Source organism: Anoplopoma fimbria, chromosome 13, assembly GCF_027596085.1.
Source record: "Anoplopoma fimbria isolate UVic2021 breed Golden Eagle Sablefish chromosome 13, Afim_UVic_2022, whole genome shotgun sequence".
Taxonomy (NCBI): domain Eukaryota; kingdom Metazoa; phylum Chordata; class Actinopteri; order Perciformes; family Anoplopomatidae; genus Anoplopoma; species Anoplopoma fimbria.
In genome coordinates, this window is record NC_072461.1 from 22,212,773 (window position 1) to 22,240,376 (window position 27,604).

The following is a 27,604-nucleotide window of genomic DNA, read 5'->3' on the forward strand; positions in this document are numbered from 1 at the left end:
TGTGTGTGTGTGTGTGTGAGTGTGAAATGTGTGTGTGAATGTGTGTGTGTGTGTGTGTGTGTGTGTGTGTGTGTGTGTGTGTGTGTGTGTGTGTGTGTGTGTGTGTGTGTGTGTGAGAGTGTGTGTGTGTGTGTGTGTGTGTGTGTGTGTGTGTGTGTGTGTGTGTGTGTGTGTGTGTGTGTGTGTGTGTGTGTGTGTGTGTGTGTGTGTGTGTGTGTGTGTGTGTGTGTGTGTGTGTGTGTGAAGAGGTGGAAGTGGTGATGCTGCTGCGTCTGGCTGTGGACAGGACTTGTCTTTTTTAGCTGGCTTGGATGTGTTGACACGCATTTCTGCTCCATCTCTCCATGATTAAAAACCGGCAGCGTGGAGGGTGGAGTGTGAAGCAGTCAGGGGGGAATGAGAGCGCACCGAGATGCATCCAACTACCCCCACCAGCCGTCCATTTTATCCGATTATATGAGCCTCAAGAGCGCCAGTTTTTGCAGCGTGCCGACCCCCGGCGATGACCACGTAGGCCAACGCCTCGCTGCAGCTACATACAGGGAATGAAAACGCTCCCAAGATGGTCCGCATCGCCAAGGCCCTGGGTTTGGTTATCCTGTGCGTCGCTGTGCTCATCCTGTCGCTCATCAGCTACGTGTCCCTGAGAAGAGACAGCCTTTTCGGCTCCTCCAAATACTACATGGGGGGTCCGAGGATTATGTTCCATGCGGGGTTTAGGTGAGTAAATAAAAAAATAAATAAAAATAAAAATAAATAAATAAATAAATGTGATTGTGATGCAGATAATTGGGGGGTTTGTTGGAGATGTAAACATCAGAGCAGCCGGGCCTTGCGCGCACCATTCAACCTGGATGTGATGCACCAGCTCATAGCGCATCACTCTCCTCCTTAATGATGGCCAAATGCCTCCCGTCAATCAAACGCTGAGCTGTCCGAGGTGCTGATGTTGTTGCCATGGGCGATGCATGTCGTGACGTACAGTGCAGTGAAGCACTCACACTGTGAAGGCTTGCACCATCATCAGCAAAACACCATCCAATTGATGCGGCTCAAAAAGTACTTTTACTCAAGTACTGTGTTGAAGTACTTTCTTACTATTTCACAGGAAATATTGTGCCCTTTTTTGACAGTTGATAGTACTTAAGTACTATTTGGAGGTACTTGTACTGTACTTGATGGGTTTCTATTTTTTCACCCCCCTGTACTTCTCCTATGCACTACATTTCAAAGGGAGATATTTTACTTTTCAGTCCACTTCATTTACATCCATCTAATCTGCCGTTGTAAATGTTTGTAAATTGTCAATAAGTGGATTTTTGGTGCAGATCCAATGCAGATCTTTTTCCAGAAGGTAAAAGGGTCCAACCAGTCAGAGGAATATTTCACAAACTGGCAACCCAAAAGTTACTGACCCAAAAGATCAGATTAATAAATTAGAAATTAATTAATTGCTTCTGATATATACAAATGGGTTTGCACTGCTGTTACATTTGACAGATTAAAACACATATAATTTCCACTTTTTAAAAAAAACATCAGAATCTGATTATTTCTAAGGAATATGTGATTACGTCCAATATTAACGCTCTTGGTGGCTTTATGAAGGCATTCATTGTTTTCTCCGAATAACGAGAACAGATCTGTGTTGATCTCTTGTTTAAATACCTCAGAAACCCCGCCTAATACCTTTAATCTCCTATAAAACAAGACCAAACAAGAGGGTACACAATGGAGTGGCAGGGTTGTAATTCTTATGATTGTTGTCCACAGGTCTCAGTTTGCCATGAATTTCCTGGACCCCTCCTTCATCCCGTTAACTAACGCCCTGAATGAGGAGCTCCAAGGAAAACCGTCCAAATGGAAGTTCAACAAGACGGCTTTTTATCTGCAGAGGTGAGAGATTTTAATTCGGAACTATTTTCTTATCAACCGCTTCTTCTTCTTCTTCTTCTTTAGTATCTGTCTTCTTGCAGGATAAACAGTTGGGGTTTCTCTGTCGAGGGTTGAAGTTAAAGGGAATATTTCAAAAGACACCAGAGGACAAACAGTTGGGTTTCTAGCAGTTTTGGAAAGTAACTAAGTACATTTACTCAAGTACTGTACTAAGCAGACATTTGAGGTACTTTTACTTTGCCTTAATCTTTTCTTTTCATGCAACTTTCTACTTCTACTTCATTTTAGTTCATTACAACAATTTGACAGCTGAAGTTACTTTATAAATTGATATTTATGCATACACAACAAACAAAGAGCTTATAAATTAATGAATCCATAGAAAATTAAATGAATGGCTACTATTTTTAGTCATTTTTCATGCAAAACATTTTCATGGTTCCCGCTTCTCAAATGTGAGAAATTGCTGCTTTTCCTTTTAATAATTTGTATTTGTTTTTTAAAATAATTTTGAGGTTTGGACTGTTGGTTGGACAAACAAAGGATTGTGAAGGTAATTGGGGTAATTGTGACGCATTTCTCACTATTTTAAGTTTTTCACGAACCAAACAATCGTTCGATTAATGGAAAAAAATCAACATTAACTTTGCAGTCCTACACTAAAAAGTAATAAATTATCTCCACCCCAACCAACTACAACAATAAGATCCTGCTTTGTGATTAATGCATGAGTAATAATAATAATCCAATATCATATAAAATAGTGCCAAATGCAGGACTTTAACTGGAGTATTTCTAAATTGCTGCTATTGCTGAAGTAATAGCTCTGAGTACTTCTTTCCTTTTCTGCCTGTCAAAGTGTTTTTGTCTCTTTTCAGGAAAGATATCTTCAACTACATCGACATTCCCACCAACTTCTCCCTCACAAAGAACAGTGTGCGCGTTGGCCAGCTGATGCACTTTGACTACTCCAGCCACAAGTACGTCTTTTCCATCAGCAACAACCTGAAATCCCTGCTCCCAGACACCTCCCCCATCCACAACAAGCACTACAGCATGTGCGCCGTGGTGGGAAACAGTGGAATCCTGACAGGAAGCCACTGCGGCCCTGAGATCGACCAGGCCGACTTCGTCTTCCGCTGCAACTTCGCCCCCACGGAGGTCTACTCCAAGGACGTGGGCAAGAAGACCAACCTCACCACCTTTAACCCCAGCATCCTGGAGAGGTACTATAACAACCTGCTGACCATTCAAGACAGGAATAATTTCTTCCTCAACCTGAAGAAGCTGGAGGGAGCCATCCTGTGGATCCCCGCCTTCTTCCTCCATACCTCAGCCACGGTAACCAGGACCCTGGTGGACTTCTTTGTGGAGCACAAGGGTCAGCTGAAGGTCGAACTGGCCTGGCCGGGAAACATCATGCACGATGTCAACAAGTAAGAGCGTTTATTTGATTGTTAGGTGAGATTTTATTTATTAAGTGTAATCTGGGACATAACTTACATGTAACGGTTAAAAACTCACCCATGGTGGATTTTACTTTATTTAAATTTGTCTACTTTTAGGGCAACAAGATTAATATATAAAGACCTTGCGCTTGTCTATATATTATACCTTATTATGGGGTATATTTACATGTTAAAGTAGAACAAACTGCTGTTAAATATAACGCTTTGCCTAAGTAACATACAGTCTAAATCTTAACATGCATCTGATACGTTTCGATAATGAACTCCACAGACACATTTCGTTTGGCACAAAAAAGGAGTATATTAAGATAACCGGCTCTATAAGGACCTTCACCACAATTAAGACCTTCATCATGGAAAATGAAATTTACAGTTATTATAATTGGCTGTTAAAGCTTTGGTCACTTGGGTGACAGCAGAAACAAGCTACACAAGATTGAAATATTAAATTACCTTTTAAATTGATATGGCAACTTTGCTTACATTTGACCTATTTACACATTTAGAACTACTCCAAATGTTACTGAGATGTAGGGGAGTAGAAGTATAAAGTTGCATAAAATGTAAACACTCAAGTAAAGTACAAGTATATTGAATTTGCAATCAAGGACAGTGCTGTACTTGAGTAAATATATTTAGTAACATTCCACCCCTGCATGTGGTCATAAGGGAAGTGGGATTATGGTGGATTATGGTGGTGAAGGATTAATCGTGGTATCCTGCTCTCAGAGGTACTTTAATATATTGTCTGATTTTGGATGGTTGACTCGTTTTTTTTTTAACCCCTCACAGGTACTGGAAGACTAAAAACCTCTCCCCCAAACGTCTCAGCACGGGGATCCTCATGTACACGCTGGCTTCCGCCATGTGCGACGAGATCCACCTGTACGGCTTTTGGCCCTTTGGCTGGGACCCCAACACGGGCAAGGACCTGCCGTACCACTACTACGACAAGAAAGGGACCAAATTCACCACCAAGTGGCAGGAGACCCACCAGCTGCCCACCGAGTTCAAGCTGCTCTACAAGCTGCACAGGGAAGGCGTGATCAAACTCGGCCTGACGCACTGCTCCTAGACACAAGGTGGTTTTTGAGAGGTGACTCCGGAGAACCCCAACATACATCCACCCTGCTCAAACATTCTTATGTGATCCACGATGCATGATAAGTGTTACGGCAATTTACGACACCCTTCATTCCACAAACACACACTCACATCACGCTGTAAGTTTACACGAAGATGTCACAGACCTATCACAGCGTTGTCACTCATTTAATCGGTATATTGTTGTCTTCGGCATTTCACAGTTAGGACTTTTTACGCCGCTCAGTTGCTTCCATTACTCTCCTTTGCATGGCTGCTGGCCGTGGCTAAACAGCACGAACAGAACTATTGTAACGGGAGTTCGCAGCGGGATTCAACATAAAGTCAAATCTTCCTGGTTCTGTTTAACACAGTGTCGATTGATTAATAGCCTTTTACAACAGTATACTGAAATCACTGCCTAAACTCAGGGAAGGAGTTAGATCAGTGGTTTTTTTTTTTTGTAATCCGATTCAAGGCCTAAAGAGAGGTGCATTTCCTGTTTTCAGGCCTTTTTCCCCAAGTCTGAGGTGTCAGACAATCTGCACTGCTCTTGTTTACTGTACCCTATATATATACAGTATATTTATGTACAGTATGTATATATGTGTACTTGTGTGTCTTTTATTTACTTTAGACAGTTTGACTGTCGGCTTCAAATTTTTTGGAGATTCTTAAAAATTTTGGAATAATGATTGACATTCCAACAACAAGCCATAAATTCATAGACAGACGATAGTGTGTTGTCATTATAATGCAGAATTTTAGAAAGTGGTATCGGCCTACATTAGGTTTTGAGACTACAAGACATTTAAGAATATCTTCCAACAAGTCCACAAGTCTATTGCCACGCTAGCTGCAACATTTAAGTCACAGAAACTGGATAAAAAAAAAGATGTACTCAAAATGTCGTTTAACAACAATTACCGCTGTTATGATGGTATTTCCAGAATCCCCAAAGACAGTTTTAATTATATGGATTAATTAAACATTTAGTCTGCTACACAATCAAAAAAGATTTATAACCTGTTATCACAAAAATTTGTTTCCTTACAACACACACAATTTTGTTTGACATTTTCTAAAATAGAAAGTAAAATCAATAATAGACAAGTAGATCATTAAATTGAACAAGTATATTTCTTGAGAGTCTTAGAGGATTTTGGAAAAACAGCGGTAACTTTTGCTTAACAACATGTGAGTCGAATGTAATATCGATACGCGAGCGTGAGAAACTAGGGCTAAATTTGCACCAGCTATTTGTGAATTCATTCCTAACTTTGTGTGTAAAGGCCTTATTAACTTAAAACTAGTTTAGAAATTGGGTTGCAACCTCACGGTGACAGGAAGACCTGAGGAAGTCCTTGGGGCCAAGAAATAGAAAAACCCAAATTATCCCGTTTACGGACATTTCATGTACAAATTAAAAAGGGAAATAGAGTTGTTATATTGATCTTTAGTGGTTCTGGTAGATTTTGTTACGTTTCAACAGAGCCAGGTTAGCTGTTTTCTGGTCTCTTTGCTAAGCTATGCTAAGCTAAGCTAACTGAACATACAAACATGAGAGTGGTAGCAATCTTCTCAATTACTTCCCAAACTGACAAAGATTGATTTAACAAGGTTTTTTTTTTTTTTTTTTTTTTTGGGGGGGGGGTTCTAAATTAAACTAGTATTCATGCAGTTTAGCAGGATTAGCAGATATCCGATTATATTAACCCAGCTGATGGTATTCGATCATTTGGATTTACGTTACTGGCATATCATTTTGTATGTTTTGCATTTTTTGTGACGCGCAATTTCATATCTTCAAAGTTTACATTATTGCACAGTTAAGGTGTCAAATTAAATATGATCTTTTTTACTCTTAAACCTAAAAAGGTGTTATATTAGCAAGCTAACGTTAGCTTTGTCAGTTGGTTCAATTAGCTATGCTGAAACTATTACACCAGCACTTTAGTTAGTGTAAATATTTACAGTAGCAACAACTAATATGTGAGAGCTAGTTGTAAAAACCTGTTTTAATTTAGTAAACGAGAGGGAGCAGAGGGTACCACAGTTTCTTGTGACATAAATCATGGCGCTAACGTGGCGAAAAACATCAGGAAATACAACATTTTCGGACAGTTTATTAAATATCAACAACTGAGGTTTACCACTATTTCAATTGTGAAAAAGTACTTAAGAACAAAATACACTATTTATTATACAGCATTTGTTGACAGGGAGGGAAGTTGTTTGTTCATTGTGTAACCATATTGATTCCAATACATAAAATGAAGTAATGAATGAATGTTATATGACTTAATGCATCTAGTATGAAGAGCATGATCCATTTAAATTACATTGCATGTGAGGCACTAACTAATATTTTAGGCTAGTTTTATACAACCTTTTTGGACGATTGTTTTGAGGGTAAAAATTCAATACTTTGCTATTGTTTGTATTCCTGCTGGTGTATTCCTTAAGAATATCACCTGTGTCTTTATATGAGAGGCGTTTGAAAGATAAAAAATAGAACCCTAATATATTCCACATGGGACCAATCTTCGACAGATCAACTTCAAGATGAACAAGCTTTATTTTTTGTAACTGTAGATAATCTTAGGTTCTTAAAAACAGTCCACCCTGTCACGCCAGACTGACGCAGACGGGTGGATGTAGGGGTGGGGGTGGGGGGTTGAAAGCCGGCCACATGACTCGTCCCATGACTCTGCAACATGTGCTCCTCGTTTTAAAACTCTCTGGCTCAGGCTGAGGTTTAATACACAGGGCAATGCAGGAATTCGTACTCACCAGATAGTAGTGTGTGCTTTTGTGCTCATTCAGATAAAGCATGGTGGGCGTTTGCTCGACATCCCGTCCAACACAAAGTGTTTCTTTATGTCCGTCTCCTTGAGACAAAATGAACATTTTTAGATTTTTGTGTCTCGTCTCCAAATCACAGTGCAGTCGCCACCATGAAAATACATAAGTGATTAAAAAGTTTGAATTTTAGCTGAAGTGTAGGCCATTTAATTGATGTCATAGATGTGTACATTTAAGGATAATTTCTGTACTCCGTCATTAGGAATGTTTTGTAGGTACACCAAAGACCACGTGTTCAAAGGAGAAATGTTGGCTTAAAACAGATTGTTTTGGGATTTTCGGATGATGTATGACAACTATTATTGTATAAGAAGTGGAATATCACCGTTTTTGATGTTGAATTTAATGTTAAATAACACTTTTTGTGGCACACAAATCATTTTAAACTTTTTTATTTATTGTGATGTTTTTTTTTTGTGACTCCATGAATGTCCTTCTATAGATCGATATGTTGGAAAAATCCACAGACATGAATGCAGGTCATTTTAAGTTTCTGTCTTAATTTAATCAAAATCAATGTGTAGAATGTGTGTAAACAATAATGATGCTAACAAAGTCTGTGAGGATTGTATTTCCAGTCAGAATACCGGTATAGCTTTTAGTGCATTACATGTAAATGACAATACAGTGACATATACAACACCTAAACATAAAATGTCTTTATTCCAAACGCAGCACTATACAGGATTTGTTCCAACAACCCTTTAACATTCTTGTACTTGTGTTCGATCTGCATGGCAACTTTGTTCCATACTGCATAAAAAAGCTTGGCTGCTTATGTACATGTCGTAAAAAAGTCATAGATCATGTGAGTGACTTTGCTATCTTGGTTGTTCTAACAAAAACGATAATTTATATAAGAAATGTAACCATGTCTCAAATGTTTTTTGATTATACTCCATGATAAATATACGTTATGTGCCTGCATATTCCTTCCATCAATGCCTCAATGTGTCAAATAAAAACAGTATTTTTCTCTGATAATTAATTGACCTTTCTTTTCTGAATCACAACCACTTGGTGCATTTAAAACATCCCAGTTTTTATAACAATCCCAATTTTCACTTTCACTTACTATATACAATTGTTTTTTTCACGTACTCCTTTCCTTCCTCTCTCGCTCTTCTCTCAATGCACAAGCTGTGAATAAATAACACGACAGACAGCAGATGTCAAAAGAGGAATTCACACTGTAATAACACTATTGGGCCCAATTTCCTCTAAAGTATGGATAATCTTTTAGTTGATTTTAACATCACACCTAGCAGGCACCCTAATCAAGCTCCAGAAAACAGCAGCATTTTCAAAGACACAGTGCCATTGGGAGCAAATGTGAAAAAGAGTGGCTGCTGGTGGTAACATCAGCAGGCACACCTCCTACTGACAGAAGCCTCCTCCACTTCATGGCTGGTGATGGGGCTGCCGTTGGGTTCAGAGCCGGGGCCCCCGTGGGTGCTCTGCTCCATCCTCTTCATCACCTGCTCCAGCAGGGTGGTCACCGCCTGGTCCACATCAGCACCCGTCACTGCACTCGTCTCAAAGTAGGGGATGCTGACAAGAACGGAGAGAGGAGATTATTTACATTAAATGTTTGGTTCATAACCTTTTTTCCTACGTTTAAATCTTGTCATAGTTTGCACATATCTATTAGTGCGGAGTACTTCAAATATGAAGATGTTTTTATTTTACAGGCCTGAAGAAGTCTCACTATTCAGTATTATAATCTCTAAAAATGTAAACATTAGTTTGTGAAGCATTGTCTTCTTTTCACCGCTTCTTTTAATTTCATGGCCACAATATTAATATTTCAACTCGTTGGTGAGGCCCTGACCAACAGCTTGAAAACCACTGTGATGAATCGGATTAAAAACTCCCAGGAGGAGGATGAGAGGAGGAGGGTTGAAAACAGCTCACTAGCACCATCCTGTGGTTTACTGGTGAAAGAGGCAAATCTAACCTACTTTAGTGCATGGTCGTCAAAAATATATATTAAAAAAATCCACTTTATTATAATGAGAGTATGATATTAGAGTAATATCAATTAAGTTATAAATATACTTTAAAAATATCTTACATGTCATGGGAAAAATGTCTCAAAAATCATGATGTCAAAAAGTGGAAATAGACCAAACCAGACAAGTTAAAGGCACAATAAGTTATCAACAGACAAAGTAGAGCCAAAGCACACAACAGGAAACTGTGATCACACTCCCATGGGGCTGCAAGTGATGATTGTTTTCATGAATGTATTAATCTAATTCAATTCAATCCATCTGGTCCAAAAAAAAAAAAAAAAAAAAAAAATTGTACTTGGTTTAATATGTTTACTTAGTTTATAAAGGAAAACCAAAAACTTGATACATTTTTGATGCATTTCTTTTTTAAAGAGAAATCATGCAATTATCAAAACAGTTGGCAATTATTATTATTATTAGTTGTTGAATTGAGTCATTGTTCCAGCTCTACGATACCATCGATTGACAGGTTTTTAGTACATTGACATTATACACTATCTATATTTAAGTTATACATTCATGAGACATTTAAACAGTTTTTTTATTATTATTATGTAATAGCATTAGGAAACAATACTGATGCAAAGTCTAAAACTGGACAATTTTCTGATTCTGATTCAGTCAGGAAACAAAGTCAAAGTCAGTATCTTAAACTGTTTGTGTGTGTGAATACTCTATACTCTAATATTTCTGCTTGCTGTCTTGCTTAATGCTGATATATTTATATTCAATGTTTCAGTTTGTTCTAACAACAACAACATAAAACATGTGTAAATAAATGACTGAGCCTTATGAAGACATAACTATTTTGTTATTTTAGTTAGTGTGAAGCAGGTGTCAGGTGTCACCAAAAAGCGATCGGTCTCTACCTCTGTTTAAATTGTTTCATGTGTTTTAACATTTAGAGTCTGATGAAATGAAAAAGTCAAATCAGTGATATTAATCTCCACTACACCACACCACACACTGCCCTTAACACGTGCTGTAACAAACAAACAATAGTACCGTATGTGACGCCTCACCCGTATCTGTCCGCCAGGTCTCTGGCCTGTCTGGCGTTAACGTCCCTCCCCTCCCGTTGGTCTGCCTTGGTGCCCACCAGCACGATGTCTGGACTGTCACAGTACGCGTTGGCCTGCAGCTGACCTGAACCAACGCAGAGGAAGTCATTTAAACCCATGAAATGCAAATGCATGAGGAGACTTTAAACTATGTTAGTAAAGTTTTTACTCAAGTCTCTCTCAACTTTGCAACTCACTCTTAGTGGCAACACGAGAGAAAACTATTGACCCTAAAGGGTATTGATCTGCAGCAGAGCAGTGCTGCTGAGATGACACATACTCATCCAGTTCCTGACGTTGAGGAAACTTTGCTGATTGGTCAGGTCGAACATCAGCAGGAAGCCCATGGCGTCTCTGAAGAAAGCGGTAGTGAGGCTGCGGAACCTGAAAACAGATTTTCTTTTTTTTTTTACAGTGTAAAGCTCCACCATTTGGCCAGAAATATCTCAGCAATTGATGGATGAATTGTCAAGATATATTGGAAGACATTCATGGTCCCCAGAGAGTGAATCCTACTGACTTTTTTGACCCCACAAACTTTTCCTCTAGCGCCCCCATGAGGTTGAGATCTGTGGTTTTGAGTCAAATGTCTCAACAACTGTCAGATGGATTGGCAGGAAAGTTTGGTCCAATCAGGTTGAACTGTAAATACTTTGGTGACCAATTAGAGCAGAATGGGCTTTTTTTTTGGGAGGGGGCATTAAAGAGACAAGCGCTACACAGAACGTTTCAGACAGACATACAGAAATCAAAGTATATAAAGATGTTTCACAAAATGAAACTGAAAATGTGCATTATATGTTTGCTTTAATGTTTACTTGTGTGCCATCGCCAGGTCCACTTTGGTTTATCATACTATTGACTTTCCCATCAGCCTTAGCTGTAGTTGGTGTTTAGTGCTTATTTGCAAATGTTTGCATGCATTAAATCAAAAGTCCAGCCTGGTGATTATTTGTAATTATTGCACATTTCAAATTATTCTGACAGTATTCGTTTTTGCTTGTCAATGACTTACTTCCTTTTATCCCATTTATTCTAAGTGTCCCAAGGTTTTAATTTGTTGTTGACTGGGAGAAGCAGCTCACATTTCTGTTTTCAGATGACCACTAGGAGTTGCAAAAGTCAGAAATTTGGGGATTTAAAATAAACACGTCTTAACGTAAAAGATGTTGTGAACATAAAGATTAGATTTACCTCTCTTGTCCTGCTGTGTCCCAAAGCTGAAGGTGGACTTTGAAGTTCTTCTCAGTCGTCCCATCAGCCCCTTTACCTGTGTATATCTGCACCAAACCACAGAACAAACCTCTTACAGTTACATTACATTCTAAGTCAAGAATCATCCGTGTATGCGTGCACCTAAACATATAAAACACCAAGCATCGCTCACCACTCTCTTTTCCCTGAAGTCGATGCCCACTGTGGTTGTGAACTTGCGGTTGAACTTGTTGTCGGTGTACCTGTAGAGGAAGGTGGTCTTTCCCACGCCCGAGTCCCCGAGAGCCAGCAGCTTGATCAGATAGTCATAGTCCCGTTCAGCCGCCATAGTGCAGCTGAGTGCTCAACCGGTCACAGAGTTGAACTCACAGTACAATGCTATGCTGGTTTGATGGAGCATTGGGAGCACAGGACCATGGGAGTTTTTGATAAACTAAAAAAAGACACATAGAATCAGCTGAGCAGGTTCTGGACCATCACAGAGGCTTATCAGCACCGTCATAACTCTCCCACTCACTGGGCTCTGATTAGGGACGGCCTGGCACATGACTTGAGCTGGCTTCCACATGAGCAGTCAAGTGTCTCGCCAGTTTTTCCCCAGACTTTTCAGAGTGGAAAAACACGGGCCCTGTTCGGCGGACAGAACCTCTTTTATATTGACTTTAAAAAAAAGGGCTACGGGGCAGACGGCTCAACGCTGCATGACGCCGCTCAAAATCACTGCAACGCTTCCGTCACACTCGCAGCTCAGGCAGGCCACTACAAAGGCCGCATTCAAATCACATGTTTACGTAAGAGACGGTCACAAACAATCCTGAAGAATGCCATTTATTTCCTTTAGTATATTTAAAAATGGAGGTTGAATGAGTGCATTCAGGGTATACTCATGGTCGACTCAGGTTCTAGCACCACAGCAGTAGCAGGACATGGGATACTACTATGGAATCTAGAGTCATTCCCCATGTGCATGTTTAATGGTATTATATTCTTTGCAATCAGCAGTGTGATGAGAAGCAGAGTAATCAACCCTCTAACCAGCAGCAGTCTCAAGTGTTTATCTTACTAAACACTATCAAACACTATTTTTTTTGGGTGGATTTCCTCAAAACATCCACTGACACAAACAGTTTCACTTAAAATGACAACAACAAAAAAAAAGTAACATACCTTACCAGTCTATCTGGGAGAAGAGCCAACACCCATTCAGACGTCGCTTAACTCGTCCTGATTGCATAAAATAATGGGGATGCGATGGCACATCCTGAACCTTTCCCCCCCCAAACTCACATGTGATCCAGGGAGGAGTTTTAGGTCAACAAGAACCGAGAGGGGCTGTGCTTACAGACCTTGTGTTTTCTGGTTTTCCACTCTTTGAGAAGTGGCAGTTAATGAATAATGTGAGCCTCTGTGGATTTCAGTGGAAATCGTCCAACCAAGGAATTGAGGCCCCACTTCTAGAGGCTAAGCAAAGTAATCCTGCTTATCTAAGCAATGTGTAAACAATTATCAAAACAATAAACCTGCAGCCAAAGAGCTAGGTACCTTTAAGATTTGGGAATTTACTTGTATCCATGTTTACAAATGGTAAAAGGAGATTTCATAATTTATGTTCAAGGCACAGACAAATCAAGCAGTTTGTAGATGTTTTGAAAGTTTTATAAACAATATATTAATATTTCCAAAAACAGAAACTAAGCTGCATATTAAACTGAAATACAGGGTGGACAAAAAAAAAAAAGTGCAACACAAATACCAACTTAGTCAAACTTTTTTTGCTTTTGTTGGGATTGTCAGAGATATTGATAGAAAGTGGAGCGAAAACCTTAATTCTTGACTTTACAGGCAGTTAACTTAGTAGCTTCTTCTATAGCATTCAACCACTGCCGAGATCAATTTGAAAACTGCAGAAATGAGTCTTTTCAACTCAAACTGAATGGCCATTTAAATTAATGTTGGCGTTGTTTTAAATAGAACCATTTTTCCCTTTTTTTAAATGCAATTTTCTTGACCTTTTAGACTTTTCCCCCAATATTTTCGTACATTATGTTGCTATATTTGTAAGTGATGCTTTAGAAATCATCTTCCTGATACCTGTGGTACTCAATATTCGTGTAGTTGCCTTTTGCATTTCGATTTGTAGTAGTGACACCAAAAAAGCCTCCCCAAATTGTGTCTTGCTACAGAGCTACCGTCCGGTAAGCGTTTTATTTTGTTTTGTTCACTCCCTGTATATATATATATATATTTATCACCTGAGATCCAGAAATAACATAACAAAAGAGTTTCTCCTGTCATAAATGACCTCTAGCAGAAGCTTTGCTCAGCCCTCTAACTGGGTTTGAAATACTTTAACAGATTGTTTGCCTGACTGCCTTTTCCTGCAGCTTTTCTGTCTTTGGTCATCAAGCTTCTCGCTGGTTTCCTGGACGAGGGCGTCTTCAGGACCGGCTTCTGTTGCTTCCATCCCGACATCAACTCCTCCTGAACGTCGGGCGGAAGCTCAGAAAACACCTTAGGGTCCACATTTCCCGGGAACTCACAGTCAGCAGACCGAGGGAATGACAGGCTCCCTTCTTCCATGACCATCTCCCCTTGAAAGGCACTTGTGCCCTCAGGCCTCTTATCCACGCTCGTCGGCCTGTCGGATGAGTCAATTTTCTCCACAGCCTCTTTAGTGTCTTTAATATTTTGTGAGTGACTAAATGACTGTGGAGACTTGTTTTTTCTTACGTAGGGGACATCGTCGACTGCAGGTGAGCTCGTTGAAAGACCGGGGAGAGAGTTTGTGTAGGCGGGAGATAACAGCTCCTTCTGGATTTCCTCAGGGAGAAGCCTGAACACTTCGGGGTCAACGTTCGGGGGCAATCGATGTGTCACCGTGATTTCTGGCTCCGACCTCGTTGTGCTGCGGGATTCTTTCTGAAGCCGAGGGTCTTCTGCAGCAACAAAAGGCCTCTGTTTTCTTTTAAACCCATATAATGATGCCCCGGAGCTACAAGGGCTTTCAGTGGTTACTGTCTTTTGAGGAGGGGTGAGTTGAGTAATCACGCTGTGTGGGCTGAACCGATGATCCGTGTTCCCACTCTGAGAGGAAGCATCCTATTGGAGAACGAAAGATTTCAGGAAATTCAGAGTACCAAAGCACTATTTCTAAGAAAAGAAAATCCTGTAGGCATTGTGTGACAGAATGAGCTCTTTCTGTTTGCTATTTAATAGACGTTTCTAGATCATACCATCAAAAGTATGATGGAAAACCAGTATCAATTTAAAAATAATGAATTTGCCCTTTGGTTGGAAAATGTTTTGATCGGTAAATGGACTTATTTAGCGCCTTTCTAGCCTTCAAAGCATTCCAAGTGCTTTACACTACATGATTGGCATGTTTTCACAATGTTTTGACATTTCATAGACAAAAAAATTAATTGATTAACAGGAAAAAAAAATAGTTGAAGCCCTACAACAATTCTAATTTAAGATCATACGTGTAAAACATCTCCCGACAGCCTGAAATTACACGATAACCTTTAAGCTCGTTCTCCCTATTTTGTTGGTTTTAATTATTTTATTTAGCTACTACATGTGCACAGATTAGTTGTTGTGTTTGCTTTGTCACCCGTTTATCATTTATTTACTGTGATACCGCATGTTGTCTCGTGCTGCATTATATTGATTATCAATTGGGAAATTTGAATTACAAAAATAAAGACTTAATACTTTCTAATGCCTTTTGTTTTATAGCCTTAACAAAACCTGCAGATACCAATATGTTAATTAAACGGTAATAAAAGGACAGGTTATGCTGCATTACTTCACCGTGTTACCTGGCTTTGCGATGAGAAGATTTGTGTTTTTTTGGGAGACGTGCTGTGTGTGAAGAATGACGTTATGGAGCCCTTTCCGCTGACGGCAGCTCCCCTGGTCTGCAGGTTACTGAAGCAGACGTTGATGAGGGTGAGGTGGAAGGCGGCGCTGCTGTCCACCATCTTGTGGAAGAGCTTCATGGCCAACGAGACCAGCTGTACCACGGCATCATCACTGCTGTCTGTAGAAACATTACAGAGAAACAAAGCTTTAATGGCCGTTTTTAACAGCGGGACATGGAGATGATGAGCAGAGCAGCTTTAAAAAGGTCTTTGACAGCATTTAAGGACGCAAAGTCTGTGAGGTAAAGTTTAACGTTAGTAGACATTACAGAGGCTTTGTGTTTATGGCATTTTAAAGCAAACAAACATGTGAACTTTACCTGCTGTTGTATAAACGATATGACAGTGTCATTCCTCGTGCATGAGCTTACCAGAGGTGATCTTCTGTCCTATGTGGTTGGGGATCGGACACTGTCGGCTCTCCCGACTGAACCACTTGTTGGTCGCTGAGTATCTGCGGATGGTCAGCCGGAAGGTTTGAGGCTGCCTGCCATCTTTGTGCATCCTAGTTTTCAACATATGATCAAAGGGTTAGATTCAGTGGCTCAAGCTTTAAAACATCATCCATGACAATAACTCACCTCTCCGCCAGACTGCTCAGGAGTTCTTGAATCTTTTCCAAAACTTCTTTGGTTGACGATATTTTCTTGAAGGAGTCTTCGTCACTGAGAGACTGAAACATGAAGGGGATGCTAATTGAGGACAAATAAGGTGAGATTGATTCTTTTTTTTAAACATCAAATTGGAAAAGAATTAAGAAATCTGATGATTAAAATAACTTGACTAGACTTTTAACAGTGGGTCTACAGTTACTTTGTTTTTTTACTGTCACAAAAACTTTGAACTAAGAAGATACAGGTCATTTCAGGGATGTCCTCGTCTACCTGAGGGGCCCCGGTGGGGGCGACAGGCGATTCATCAACACCGAGGGCCAGATTCTTCAGGCGCTGGGCACTGGGACCTCCAAACTCCTTCTCCAAGTCGCTCAACGGGAAGAGCTGGAGATCTTTCACACTGACCAATCCCAGGGCTTGAAGTCGCTTAGCAGTTTGGTGACCGACCCCTAAGAATGTATCGTCAGGGATATTTTAAAACGAGTAACGTGTGCGAGTAACAGTTTTGGATTGAATAATATTTAAGCATTCAAAAGTGTTAAAGACAACAAAGTTATATGTTATCTGATTATGTATACCCGGCACTTTGCGGACACCACTCAGACAGCCCATGATGTCATCAACGTTCTCGGGCAGCAGGGTGGTTTGCTGATTGGGTTTAAAGGAGCCCGACACCAGTTTGGCCAGTAGCTTGTTCGTGGCGATTCCAGCGCAGCCGGTCAGACCCAGTTTGCTGTGCATGGCTTCTCTTAGCTCTGCTGCAATGTGTGAACCTAAAGCCAACCGTGGATGATCACTTGCTTTAACATCTGCACCTGAGCAGGAAAAGAAAATAACAGAAATGTATCTGTGCTCGTGAAAACCGAACATTCTTCAAGGAAATTTAAAAGGAAACTTTTCATGCGATGGGAAACTGAGAGTGCAATGCAAATGTCTTAAGTTTTAGCTTCTAGACCTGTTTCACAACTCGTTTCCTGGTTTCCATGAGCCAGATGTACAGTTACACACAAGTGTGACTTACTGCAATGGTTGTAGACGTGTCCTTTAAATGAAAGGCTGTCGGACTCCGGTGTCTCTGCTAGCCTTCTATCTACCATCTTTGTGACGTCCATGAAGTTTTCATCAAACCCAAGCCTCTCTACCAGTGGACAGTAGGACATCAGCAGCTCTGGACGGAGGACAAGAAAAGGTCAACAAAGAATGGAAAAAATATGGATATATATGATGTTAGCAAAAATGTAATTTCCAAAATTTTCTTTAAACAATCATCAGAGAATAGCGTGATCTTAATGCACTAATGTGTGGGTTGTATTGTTTGGGTAAATGAGGAAAGCAACGCAGTAGTAATAGTGGTAGCATGTGTGTGAGCGTTTTACATCCGGCCCTTTACTCAAATACAAAATATCTTGCAATCTGGATTTTAGAGGTTAATCTAAGTGTCTAGACAGATTATCTGGCTCTTTATGTCTGAGAGACTGACACCAGAAGCTGATATTCTGTTGTTTTGTGTGGATTTTATAGCTCAATTATTTCTGCTACTATCTAACAGTAAATGGACCCACAGATGAGGGGTTAAGTTTATTGGCAACACCTGTATATTGAGTGTGTTTTTGGGTGGATTTTACTAAATTGTGAATCTTTTTCTCACTACTTTACACTTTGTCTTAGAATACAGCTTCATTCTGCTGAGAATCCAGCCTACCTGTCAGTTTATACGACATCTCTCTGTAGTGTGTCAGGTCTTCTCCTTTAACCAGCACCAGCTGAGGACATTTCTCCTTAGCAGCAGTCACAGCCATCAACTTGGTGACGCCGAGATCTCTTGCCACATAGTTGCAGGTGACTATGATGTATTTCTGCTGAATACCTGGTGATGTGAGAGACATTATTGAACCATAAAAAGTATTCTGTCAAGACCTTTTTGTAGTTAATCAGTTTACCTAAAGGGACCTCTCTCAGTGCAGGGTTTCTGATCATTTCCACCTGAGCATAGAAGCAGTCCAGGTCAAAATGCAGAATGACTCTGTGAGCAGGTGTTGGTCCTGATGTTTTATTGAGGCTTGGATCTGAAACAAGAGATTACACACACAATAATTAACATCATACACGTATAGATAGGTGTCATACAGAGTTGTGTTTTTATCAGCATGCCAACAAATCCACATGAAAGCCAGAATAAACTGTGTAGAAAGTCTTAGCCTCTCCCAGTCTTCAAACTTTACCAGGGACTGAATCCACGAAACTGTTATGCCACTCAGTCTCATCCTCTTCCATCTCATCCTCGCTGTTATCCATTTAAAACGACACAATTTGTTTGTGTTTTATAGATTTTAATATCACACATAAGACCTCTGCTGCTGTTGTTGCGGTAGGGAAAGTGTGCCAAACAGAGAAAGCACTCCGCCGGACTGTAGATCCCAGTTCGGTTATGCGCAGCAGCGCCACCTGCCGGCGCGGAGGGATAACGGCGACTCAATGAACTGCAATAAACTTTTTAATTTTTTTTTTTTTTTTTTTTTTTAAATCTAATTATTAGGGGTTTAAATTAGTTTCATTTAGCCAAAATATTAATAATCAAGGACCAAAAAAAATAATAATATTAAGAATTAAAATGTATTCAATTTCTCGCGACCTGGACAGGGCCTATATAAGCGGGCCTGACTTCTCGCGAGAACGTGAGTTGGAGCACCTGTTGCACGACAGTCAATTAGTGAAACCAAACGTAAAGTGGAACGTGGCGGGTTTTCCTCATGTTTCCCTCGTCCGGTCTTTTTGTTGATATAAATTGTCCTTTTTCCAAACGTGGGCTTTGTGAGCGGCCTCACTGTTTGTACAAACATGCCAAAGAAGTGCGGGATGCGTTTGGTGCCTCTTGTCAATCATCTGTAGTTGACTTTGCAGGTCAGTGCGGTGAGGTGACACCACGTGGTCGGGTGACACCACGTGGTCAGGTGTAGGTATCACCACGTGGTCAGGTAGAATGTGTGGGTCTTTTGTCATATCAGCTTGTTTAAAACATAAACAGCACACAAACATATTCTTAATTTAGAAGCTTAAGCTTTTTTTAAATTATTATTTTTTTTTTATTATTATTATTTTTTTTAATTGTATAATATGTTGTATTTATTGTCTGTTTCTATGTAGTTGAGCTGCTGCAACAGCTGAATTTCCCAATAAAGGAATATAATAATAATAATAATAATGCTTTTTTTTTTCTAAAAACACAAATAATGGTAATGTTGAGATGAATACTCTGTACGCAGCTAGATGTCACCGCACCTGCACTCTCACCCTGTGTTGTTATCCCCTATATGACTAATAATTCCTATTTTAAATTCCCTTTTGTACAGGAAAGCAAAATGGCTATCCAGTGAATGATGAGAGCAAAGATGACTCCCTCCAGGAGCTGGAGCGAATCAACAAGGAGATTGAAACTGTAAGGCACGAGGTTGAGCAGGAGCAAAGGCGACTGTCACGCTACCAGACCGTACTGGCAGACAGTATAAAGACTTCACCCAATTTCTCAGTTTCCAAGTCTGAGACAGCAAGTAAAACTGTAGACAGAGGTCCTAATGGGCTGTCCTCATGCACAGACCTCACTAGAACGTACTCCCGAGCAAAGAAGTACGTGGTTGACAACTCAAAACCAAGGACTGATTTGGAGTATGACCCTCTGTCCAACTTTTCTGCCGGCTTGCGTTCTTACAGCTCATCGGGTAAAGAGCAAAAAGTGAAAAACGGGCAAGGTTTGACGAGAGCAAGAAAGGCTGCATCTTACAACCAAAAGAAGCCATTAGCATTTCAGTCTCCGCTTTCAAGGTCGCCATCTCCAGAGCCATTTGACGACTCTAATGAAGACAGTGTCCTGATTATTGACATTCCTCCCTCCCCTGACCACAAGAGAGCGAAACTTCAGACACCCGTTGATTTTGTTTCTGGCAAATCCCTCCAGGATAAAGTGGAGAAATTGGAGGAAGTCAAAACAGAGGCTGTTTTACTTCTAAAAGCAGATGCGGACACATGCAAGGCCCCAACTCCACCTGCATCAACAACTGAAGAAAATATAGTTTACAGTAATTGCAGTGCTGAAAACAATCAAGGTCTGATTAATCTTCATGGGAACAAAGAATGTGAAAATGAACCAGTTGATGGGAGTTTAGTTAAAGGCAGCTGTTTAGAAGAACTGCAAAGTGAAAGTCTGAAAATTACTCACTTTCATGCTGAAAAAGTAGTGGAGGAAAGTGAACCTGAGCCTGCGAGTCCTCCTGCCACCACAGACCAGCGAGATCACAACTGCAACAATCTGGTGGAGCAGAAGGACGAGAACAGGTTTCAGGTTGAATCTCCTCAGTGTGAGCTGCCCCATTGTGTTGAGAAAATGAATCCACTTCCACCAAAGAATTCAATTTTTTATGATGCTCCAGTTGCTTACTCGTACTCACCATGCAGGCAAAATGCCAGGCAAGTCCAGAAGGCAGAGCAGCCAGCGGAGAACCGGGTTAGTGATCAGTGGTCTTCAAGCAAAATACAGATTCAGGGGAACGCTGCTGCACCTGAAAGCCACCTGGTGCCAGCAGAACCAGCTTCGGTCGATTGGTCTGCGTCAAGTTTAGCAAACCGAGCTGAATCATCATCATCCGCACCAATTGGACAGCTTTTTTGACAGAAGATAACGAGCAAATTATAGTCATTTGTTCCAGCTCAGATGAAGATGAGCTGAACTATTCTGAAATGGAGATGTCTGACAGTGATCCCATGGAGGAATGCTACAGGATCTTCATGGAGGCAAATGAGGACAAGGGAAGTGAAGAGCAGGCTGATGTGTCTGTAAGTACGCTGTAGACACTGCAGATCCAAGACGAAGAAAATTCTCCAACTCTTACAGTCTTAACAATCATTTTCTGCAATACTTTTTTCTTTTTTTTTTTTTTTTTTTAAGGTCGGAGCTATGGATGTGGAGGAGCCGAAGTTAAACGTCAAACCCCAAGCATTGCCAGGAAAGAAGAGGGTGGCCCATGATGCTAAACATACAGAGGTACATGGTGTATATAGTTATTTATAACTACTAATACTTTGAAAATACACATTTGTTGCTCACTGCAGTTTTTTTAAGTGCAGCCTTTTTTTCCGTCTCAAACTAAATGCACTGGAAATGTTCTTTTTTTTCATGATACATAAATCTATCTAAACTTCCTACCGTCATTAACATTTTTAGGTTAGATTTGTTTAAATTATACAAATAAAAAAAATCCATTATATGCTCACATGTGGTAGAACTAAATGCAGTTGATGATAAGGTACAATAAACGTAACCATAGCTTTAAATAAATAGTTCAGAGTGGCCTCTTTTGTCTGGGGCACTATCCTCTTGAGAATACATTTTTCAGAATTTCGAACCTAAGTTATAATATTAAACACATTTTTTGATGTATCTGCTCTGTTTAGCAGCCAGTGGCTAAGAGCAGACCTCAGCCCCAGGTGCTGGTTCCCTTACGTGCGCCTGCAGTGTCAGGATTTGCCTCCCAGCCCTCCATCCCCTCCAAGGTCCAGCATGTCCAGCAGAGAGCCTCCATGCTGACTGCTTCAGTTAAAGGTGGTCAGGCCTTTGTGGTTTCCTCCACCTGTCCGAGGAACCCAGAGACCCAGAGTGCATCTCTTCCTTCAACTCAAACCCCTGAAAACCTGCAGCCTGTTCCTGTACAACATGGTAAGCATCTGTTAGCAGTAGAGGATGAGATTAATTAAGGTAAATCTTAGAAAGATTACCATTAAATTGTCAACATCAAGTAGTGTCCAAGTAAAAAAGTAAAATAAAATGTGGGGAAAAAACAATAAACTTCATTGTCTAATTCCAAAGTTGAAGCTTTAAATTAATTTAAATGGTTTTACTTTAGTGCGGTCATATATGTTGTCATGTTAGACATTTACATATAAACAGTAAAACATCTTACAGACCTGGGGTCTTATTTATAAAAAAAATTGTAGGATTGATTCTAAATTATTGGACAAATGAGGAAATGTACACGCCAAAATGATGGACTGTTTTAAAACCTTGTGTACGCCATCCACTGCGCAGTTCCAGTCAACTTGGAATTGATCGATGTGGAGCCGCCTCATATTCTGTCTTCTTTCCTGTTTTTGAATGCAAAACTTTTCCTTTTTTTTAAAGTGTATTCTAGACTCTTTGCATGTGTGTTTTTTGTCTTATTCCACAGCTCACATGAACTACATAGCTTTGGGAACTGCCGTGATCGGAATGGACAACAACCTGCACTTGATCCTCCCGGAGGGCATGTTCCCTCTGCCCGTCACTTCCAGTTGCGGCCAAGTTACCTCGGTGCTTACCCCAATCGGTCAAGTGCACCAAAACGCTGTCACTGTGAGACAACTGTACCATCCACCCACAGTTACCGCTCTGCAAAGATACCGCACAACAGCACCTGTGCTCATTCCTGCCCCGCCACGTAAACCTTCGCTGACCTCGGCCTTTGCATCGGCACATTCAAGTTCAGCTGTTTCCACTCCTCAAGCTGCTGCCCATTCTACTGTTAAGGTGAGAAGTGAAACTCAGCCTTTGTTGGGGCCATTTTTTTAAATACTTGAACGAAACCTGTGTCTGGTGTTAATAAGACTATTTCATCTGTTGAATATTAATAATGACTTTATTCTTTTAGCCAGTGCCTACTAAACGTAAACTGAAGCAGTGTGAGGCCACCAAAGAGAAAGTTCCCCATGAAATCCGACAGCGTTATGTCAACATGTTTACGGAAGAGTTCCTCAAGACAACAGCAAATGTCAATGAAGCTTTTGAGAAGGTGACCTTTTGCCGTTTATGTAATCCTCACTGACAAACTACAATCTGGATATTCAGTTTTTAAACCCGGCTATTGTTGATAGGCACTTGCTGAAGAGAAGGCCGTTTACAATCGCAGTGTGAACAAACTCAAATATCTGAGTGTTGCAGTGAATGCACTGAAGAGGCTGAAGAACCAAAGTACCGTTGCTGCTAAAGGTGAAAGAATTCTGCAAAACAGATATCGATTTTTCCTGAAACGTATAATCTGGTTAAATTAAATTCTTAATTTTTTCTGATTCAGATGAAAATGAGGTCAAAAGCCAAAGATCCAAAGGCAACATTTCACTTAATCTGAAGAAGTTTAAAGGAAACGGTGAGAATGAGTTTCCTTTTTTTATTTGAATGCATTTGTTGTTTACTTTAAATACTGTAGCAGCTTCTCATTGACTGTATTTTTCCACCAGATGATATGGCATTGTACGAGAGTTTGAGGGACTATATTTTGACTGAGGAAAAGATGGTTGAGAGCAACTATCCTGTCCAGCACCCAGAGAAACCTGGTTGTGGTGTTCTCTTTGTTGACAATAAGAAAAGCAGTGCAGACCGTAAGTAAAAACATTATACTTGCAAACATTAACCATACTCCCTGAAACAACAATTTAATGCTATACTCATATTTTTTCACTAGAGGGCTCACTTTACTTGTGATATACTTGCTTTTCTCAGCACATTAAACTCAGATTTTTATTCTCTTTTGTTGCATAAAGCCCTCAAAAGGATCTGCTGTCGCTGTGGATCTACGTACTCCGTGAACCAGATGGGCAAACACATTCGTAAGGAGGAGTGTAATTACCATTATGGGAAAGGAGTCACAAAAAAAGGTGAGAATACCATAGTTTTTATGCCTTAAAAACATCCCAAATGTTTCATCAATTCAAAGTATTATTACACATCTTACACTATCAGATCATTGTGTACTGATTTAAACTGTTAACAGTGCCGGGTGGAGTGGAGACGCGCTACAGTTGCTGTGAGGGAGTCATGGGAGCTCCAGGATGTCAGGTGTTTCAGGTACAAAAATACAGAGTGAGAGTTTGTTCCCTAACGGGACTGTTGCCTGAAGCCTACTCAAATGAACCGGCGTGTAAATGCCTGATCGAATCCTCCCTTTTTTTTTTTTTTTTCCTTCACCAGGTGCATGTCCACGATTCCGTCAGCCTTGATGGGTTTGTGTCGACCGTTCCCAGCCATCCCTCTGATACGAGCTGTCCGGGGGTTTACGCCTTGAATTGTGAAATGGTGATGGTTTTTTTTTTTTTTTTAAATGTTCCCAGTGTTGAGCACCAAACTAGACTCCAACTAATTTGCGGAAGACTCATTAGAAGTAGTGATATATGACCACATAAATTCTGAGTAACTGTTTTTTTTGTTTTGTTTTTTTAACAAAGACCATATATAAATTTGGTTATTTCACAGAATGAAAAGATTTTCAATATCAGATCCTCTTTATTTGTTCCAAAAGGATTTCTGTATTGCTTTTCAGCTTTCCCAATATACTTTTTATGCACCTAATGAGTTTGCAGTGTAAAAAAAACTTTATTTTTTATTTTTTACCCCCTCATAGTGTTATACCATTCATGGTCTGGAGCTGTCGAGAGTGACGGTGGTCAACTCCGGTCTGCAAGTCGTCTATGACACCTTCGTCAGACCCGATAATGAGGCCATTGACTATAACACCAGGTAATGTTTCCTAAAGACCCAACTATGATCTGTACACCTACATTAAACTCTATCCCACCGCTCACAGTAACCCAAAACTGATGTGGAAACTGTCAAGAATACGAAATAGGTTATTTAAGCACTTGTGCTGTTCCTTGAATGAGAATTTAAAGAGCAAATATAGTAATGCACTTAAATCCAATGGTCTTCCTGATTAACTTAAAGGCATTGGGATTTTACATTACAATACAACATATAATGTCCAATGATAATTATTAATACAGAGTCATAACATTAAGAAAGTTATATTACTTGATGTATTAAGTTGGCCAGCTGCTCTTATCAGCCTGCGTGACACTCCTGTCTAGGTTTTCAGGCATCAGTGAGGAAGATGTGAAGGGCAACCGCACCTCCATCAGAGAGGTGCAGGAGACCTTATTGAGCTTCATCAGCGCCGACACCATTCTGATTGGACACGAACTGGAAACAGACCTCTGTGCCCTGAAGGTGACTACCGTTACTATACTTTTCTTTTTTTCTTTTTCCAACATTGAGATTTTTGTTTGACTAGATTCTTTCACAACATTTTGTTTGAATTTTCAAATGAAGCTGAACGCAAGCAGAGCAAAGCCAGTCACATTCAACATGGTTTCCATTGCATAGAGTCTTACTACGTTATTTTAGCAGTATCCCTGTGTATAGGCAATGTTATGTATTTGTATATTTTCACAAGCATATTTAAAATCCTTTTTTCTTCTTCTTCTTCTTCTTCTTCTTCTTCTTCTTCTTAGTCAATGGGATCATGTAGCAATATTGCCATTTTTCCAGATGACTGATGAGTGAGGAGGTTGTCTTTTAATGATGTGAATTATTTTAAAACCTGAATGTACAGGATCCAGGGTGTACCGATTGTCAAGAGGGATCCCCAACCCTGAACAGGATGGTTAATGGCAACAAGTGGTTAAAGATAATGGATGAATGTACAGGGTGTTGACAAACTATTGTAAATACTTATCGAGAAAATACAAACTCTGAATTAATTTGGCAAACAGAATTACAAACAATGCAACATAGAAATTTGCAAAGTTCCAGATGAAGGTCTTTGGCAAGTTAAAAAAAAAAGGAAATTCTATAATGTGTCAAGGGAAGAGTCTCAATCATGACAACATATGCCTGACGCATACATTTATTTTCCAAGAGGAAGTGCGGCCAGAAGTCAAACGGGTATGGACATAGGGCCGAGCTGTACGGCCTAAAATTCATATCACTATCATTTTGAAGACTGTACGGTAACGGTATCTCATGGTATGTGATACCGGTTTGTTTTACCTAAAATGTTAAGTGTTTCTGAAGGCAAAGTTCTGGTATTGCAACTGCATGGCAGCTTTTACTGTGCTCTTAACAGTATTACTAAAACGTCTCGTCTTATCTTAATATTTATTGCTCAAAATTAGATATAAAAGACAACAAAACTCTTATTGTTGCTCGACGACTCACTTGCCCGTTTGCTGAGGACACATTCTTTAGCTTTCCTAATATCCCAGAATGTGTTTTGATTTAAAGTGATGGAAAAGATTACTTGTTTTTTAAATAATTAGCAGATTATAGTTTTCTGCTCGTCTGACTTTCTGTCTCTTTAAACTGATATATATATATTTATTATTATTTTTAACACCAATTCCTTTGTTACGTTGCCTTTCTTTGTTTCTAAAAAAGCATTATGGGCTCCGCTGCGCAGGCTGTCTCTTTCCAGATGAACAGGTTGATGAGGACAACTAGTGCGACAATTTGAAATGTGTTTTTGATAAAGTTTAGGGGGGAAAAAAGGACCGTAGATGGTATAGTCAAAATTCATGCCGTAGAGCATTTTATATCTTCTACCCAAGGACATTCTATAATGGGTTAGCATTTAACATTATATGACCTCCCCCTGATCAAAGGTCTAAGGTACTTTGAAATCAGATATTAACATACCACTTCACCACTGGTTGTACCTTAAGTTGCCTTCCTATAAGTGGGACTAGAAAGCCACACATTCTGGGCACCTGCTGATGTGTCGTGCCATTGGTTTATATCTATTCTTTACAATTACTGCGTAACTTTAACTTTTCCTAAGAGGCTACCCCCAGTTATAAAAGCTTCAGATATCTTCCTCTTCTCTGTAGTTGCTCCATGGGACGGCGGTAGACACATCGGTGGTCTTCCCTCACCGTCTGGGCCCCCCTCACAAGCTGACCCTCAACAATCTCACAACTGAATACCTCAGGAGGATCATCCAAGAGAGTGGTGGGTCATCATGGATAACTACAGCCACCATACAAGTGTCTGTTTTATTTGGATGTCCATTGAATTTAGACAAATAAAGGCATGAATTATTATCAGACTGCACCATTTGAGTGTAAAGACTACCAAAGCTGTCACAATGTAATTTATAGCTAATGCATGTTTTCCCCAATGTGTTCATTTGACTAAATACATGATAATGTTTCTCCCAGTTTGTGGCCATGACACTGCGGAAGATGCTGCTGCCTGCATGGAGCTTATGTTTTGGAAACTCAAAGAAGATGGAAAAATGAAGAAATGAAGGATATTATGCATGACAATCACCAAACATGGCATACATGAAAAAGAAAGCAGACACTGTTAAGCATATTTGAATGTCTCATCTATTTGTGTCCTGATGACATGGGAGGGCTGTTTATTTTATTTTTGTTTGATTACATTACTTCATTTTGTGTTCATACAGTAATACATGTATATTAAATTTTGATTTACAGCCTGTGTCCATAAATATTTGTGAAAACCTGAAGGGGTGGGGTGTTGTCAGTATTATCTGAGTAAAGGCACATAATGAAACCCCTGTCTGTGTTTGTTTTTGTTTACAAAGTTACAGCAGCCAATGAACAGTCATCATTCAATGTTCAATTGGCCTCAGGTGCAGTTATGCA

The 27,604-nt window shown here is 40.0% G+C and overlaps 4 protein-coding genes across 5 annotated transcripts; 2 read left to right on the plus strand and 2 right to left on the minus strand.

Annotated features, from left to right (window-relative positions):
* Positions 1–562: 562 nt before the first annotated feature.
* Positions 563–4,440, plus strand: LOC129101700 (sia-alpha-2,3-Gal-beta-1,4-GlcNAc-R:alpha 2,8-sialyltransferase-like). Its single transcript, XM_054611603.1, has 4 exons — positions 563–720; positions 1,774–1,896; positions 2,775–3,332; positions 4,158–4,440. The coding sequence occupies exons 1-4, from the start codon at positions 563–565 to the stop codon at positions 4,438–4,440; spliced, it is 1,122 nt and encodes a 373-aa protein (XP_054467578.1).
* A 3,284-nt stretch (positions 4,441–7,724) lies between these two features.
* LOC129101478 (ras-related protein Rab-27B-like) lies at positions 7,725–12,828 on the minus strand. Its single transcript, XM_054611314.1, has 6 exons — positions 12,777–12,828; positions 11,777–12,037; positions 11,584–11,669; positions 10,670–10,773; positions 10,351–10,474; positions 7,725–8,864 (listed from the first exon to the last, which is right to left on the minus strand). The coding sequence occupies exons 2-6, from the start codon at positions 11,930–11,932 to the stop codon at positions 8,675–8,677; spliced, it is 660 nt and encodes a 219-aa protein (XP_054467289.1). The 5' UTR covers positions 11,933–12,037; positions 12,777–12,828; the 3' UTR covers positions 7,725–8,674.
* Positions 12,829–13,305: 477 nt separating this feature from the next.
* poli (polymerase (DNA directed) iota) lies at positions 13,306–18,504 on the minus strand. Of its 2 annotated transcripts, none has more exons than XM_054610640.1 (10): positions 18,364–18,504; positions 18,082–18,207; positions 17,844–18,008; positions 17,163–17,309; positions 16,720–16,914; positions 16,412–16,590; positions 16,109–16,200; positions 15,899–16,032; positions 15,426–15,646; positions 13,306–14,703 (listed from the first exon to the last, which is right to left on the minus strand). In XM_054610640.1, the coding sequence occupies exons 1-10, from the start codon at positions 18,434–18,436 to the stop codon at positions 13,933–13,935; spliced, it is 2,103 nt and encodes a 700-aa protein (XP_054466615.1). In that variant the 5' UTR covers positions 18,437–18,504; the 3' UTR covers positions 13,306–13,932. The 2 variants fall into 2 exon arrangements, with proteins under 2 accessions (XP_054466615.1, XP_054466614.1); XM_054610639.1 differs by having other exon boundaries at positions 16,720–16,956.
* A 327-nt stretch (positions 18,505–18,831) lies between these two features.
* LOC129101042 (RNA exonuclease 1 homolog) lies at positions 18,832–27,576 on the plus strand. The gene is given in 17 exon segments (XM_054610638.1): positions 18,832–19,042; positions 19,492–20,799; positions 20,802–20,968; positions 21,081–21,176; positions 21,587–21,848; positions 22,357–22,694; positions 22,816–22,956; positions 23,039–23,153; positions 23,239–23,310; positions 23,402–23,542; positions 23,705–23,818; positions 23,935–24,008; positions 24,132–24,236; positions 24,562–24,677; positions 25,025–25,163; positions 26,822–26,942; positions 27,152–27,576. Coding segments are annotated over 17 exon segments (3,549 nt in total). The 5' UTR covers positions 18,832–18,891; the 3' UTR covers positions 27,241–27,576.
* Positions 27,577–27,604: the final 28 nt, after the last annotated feature.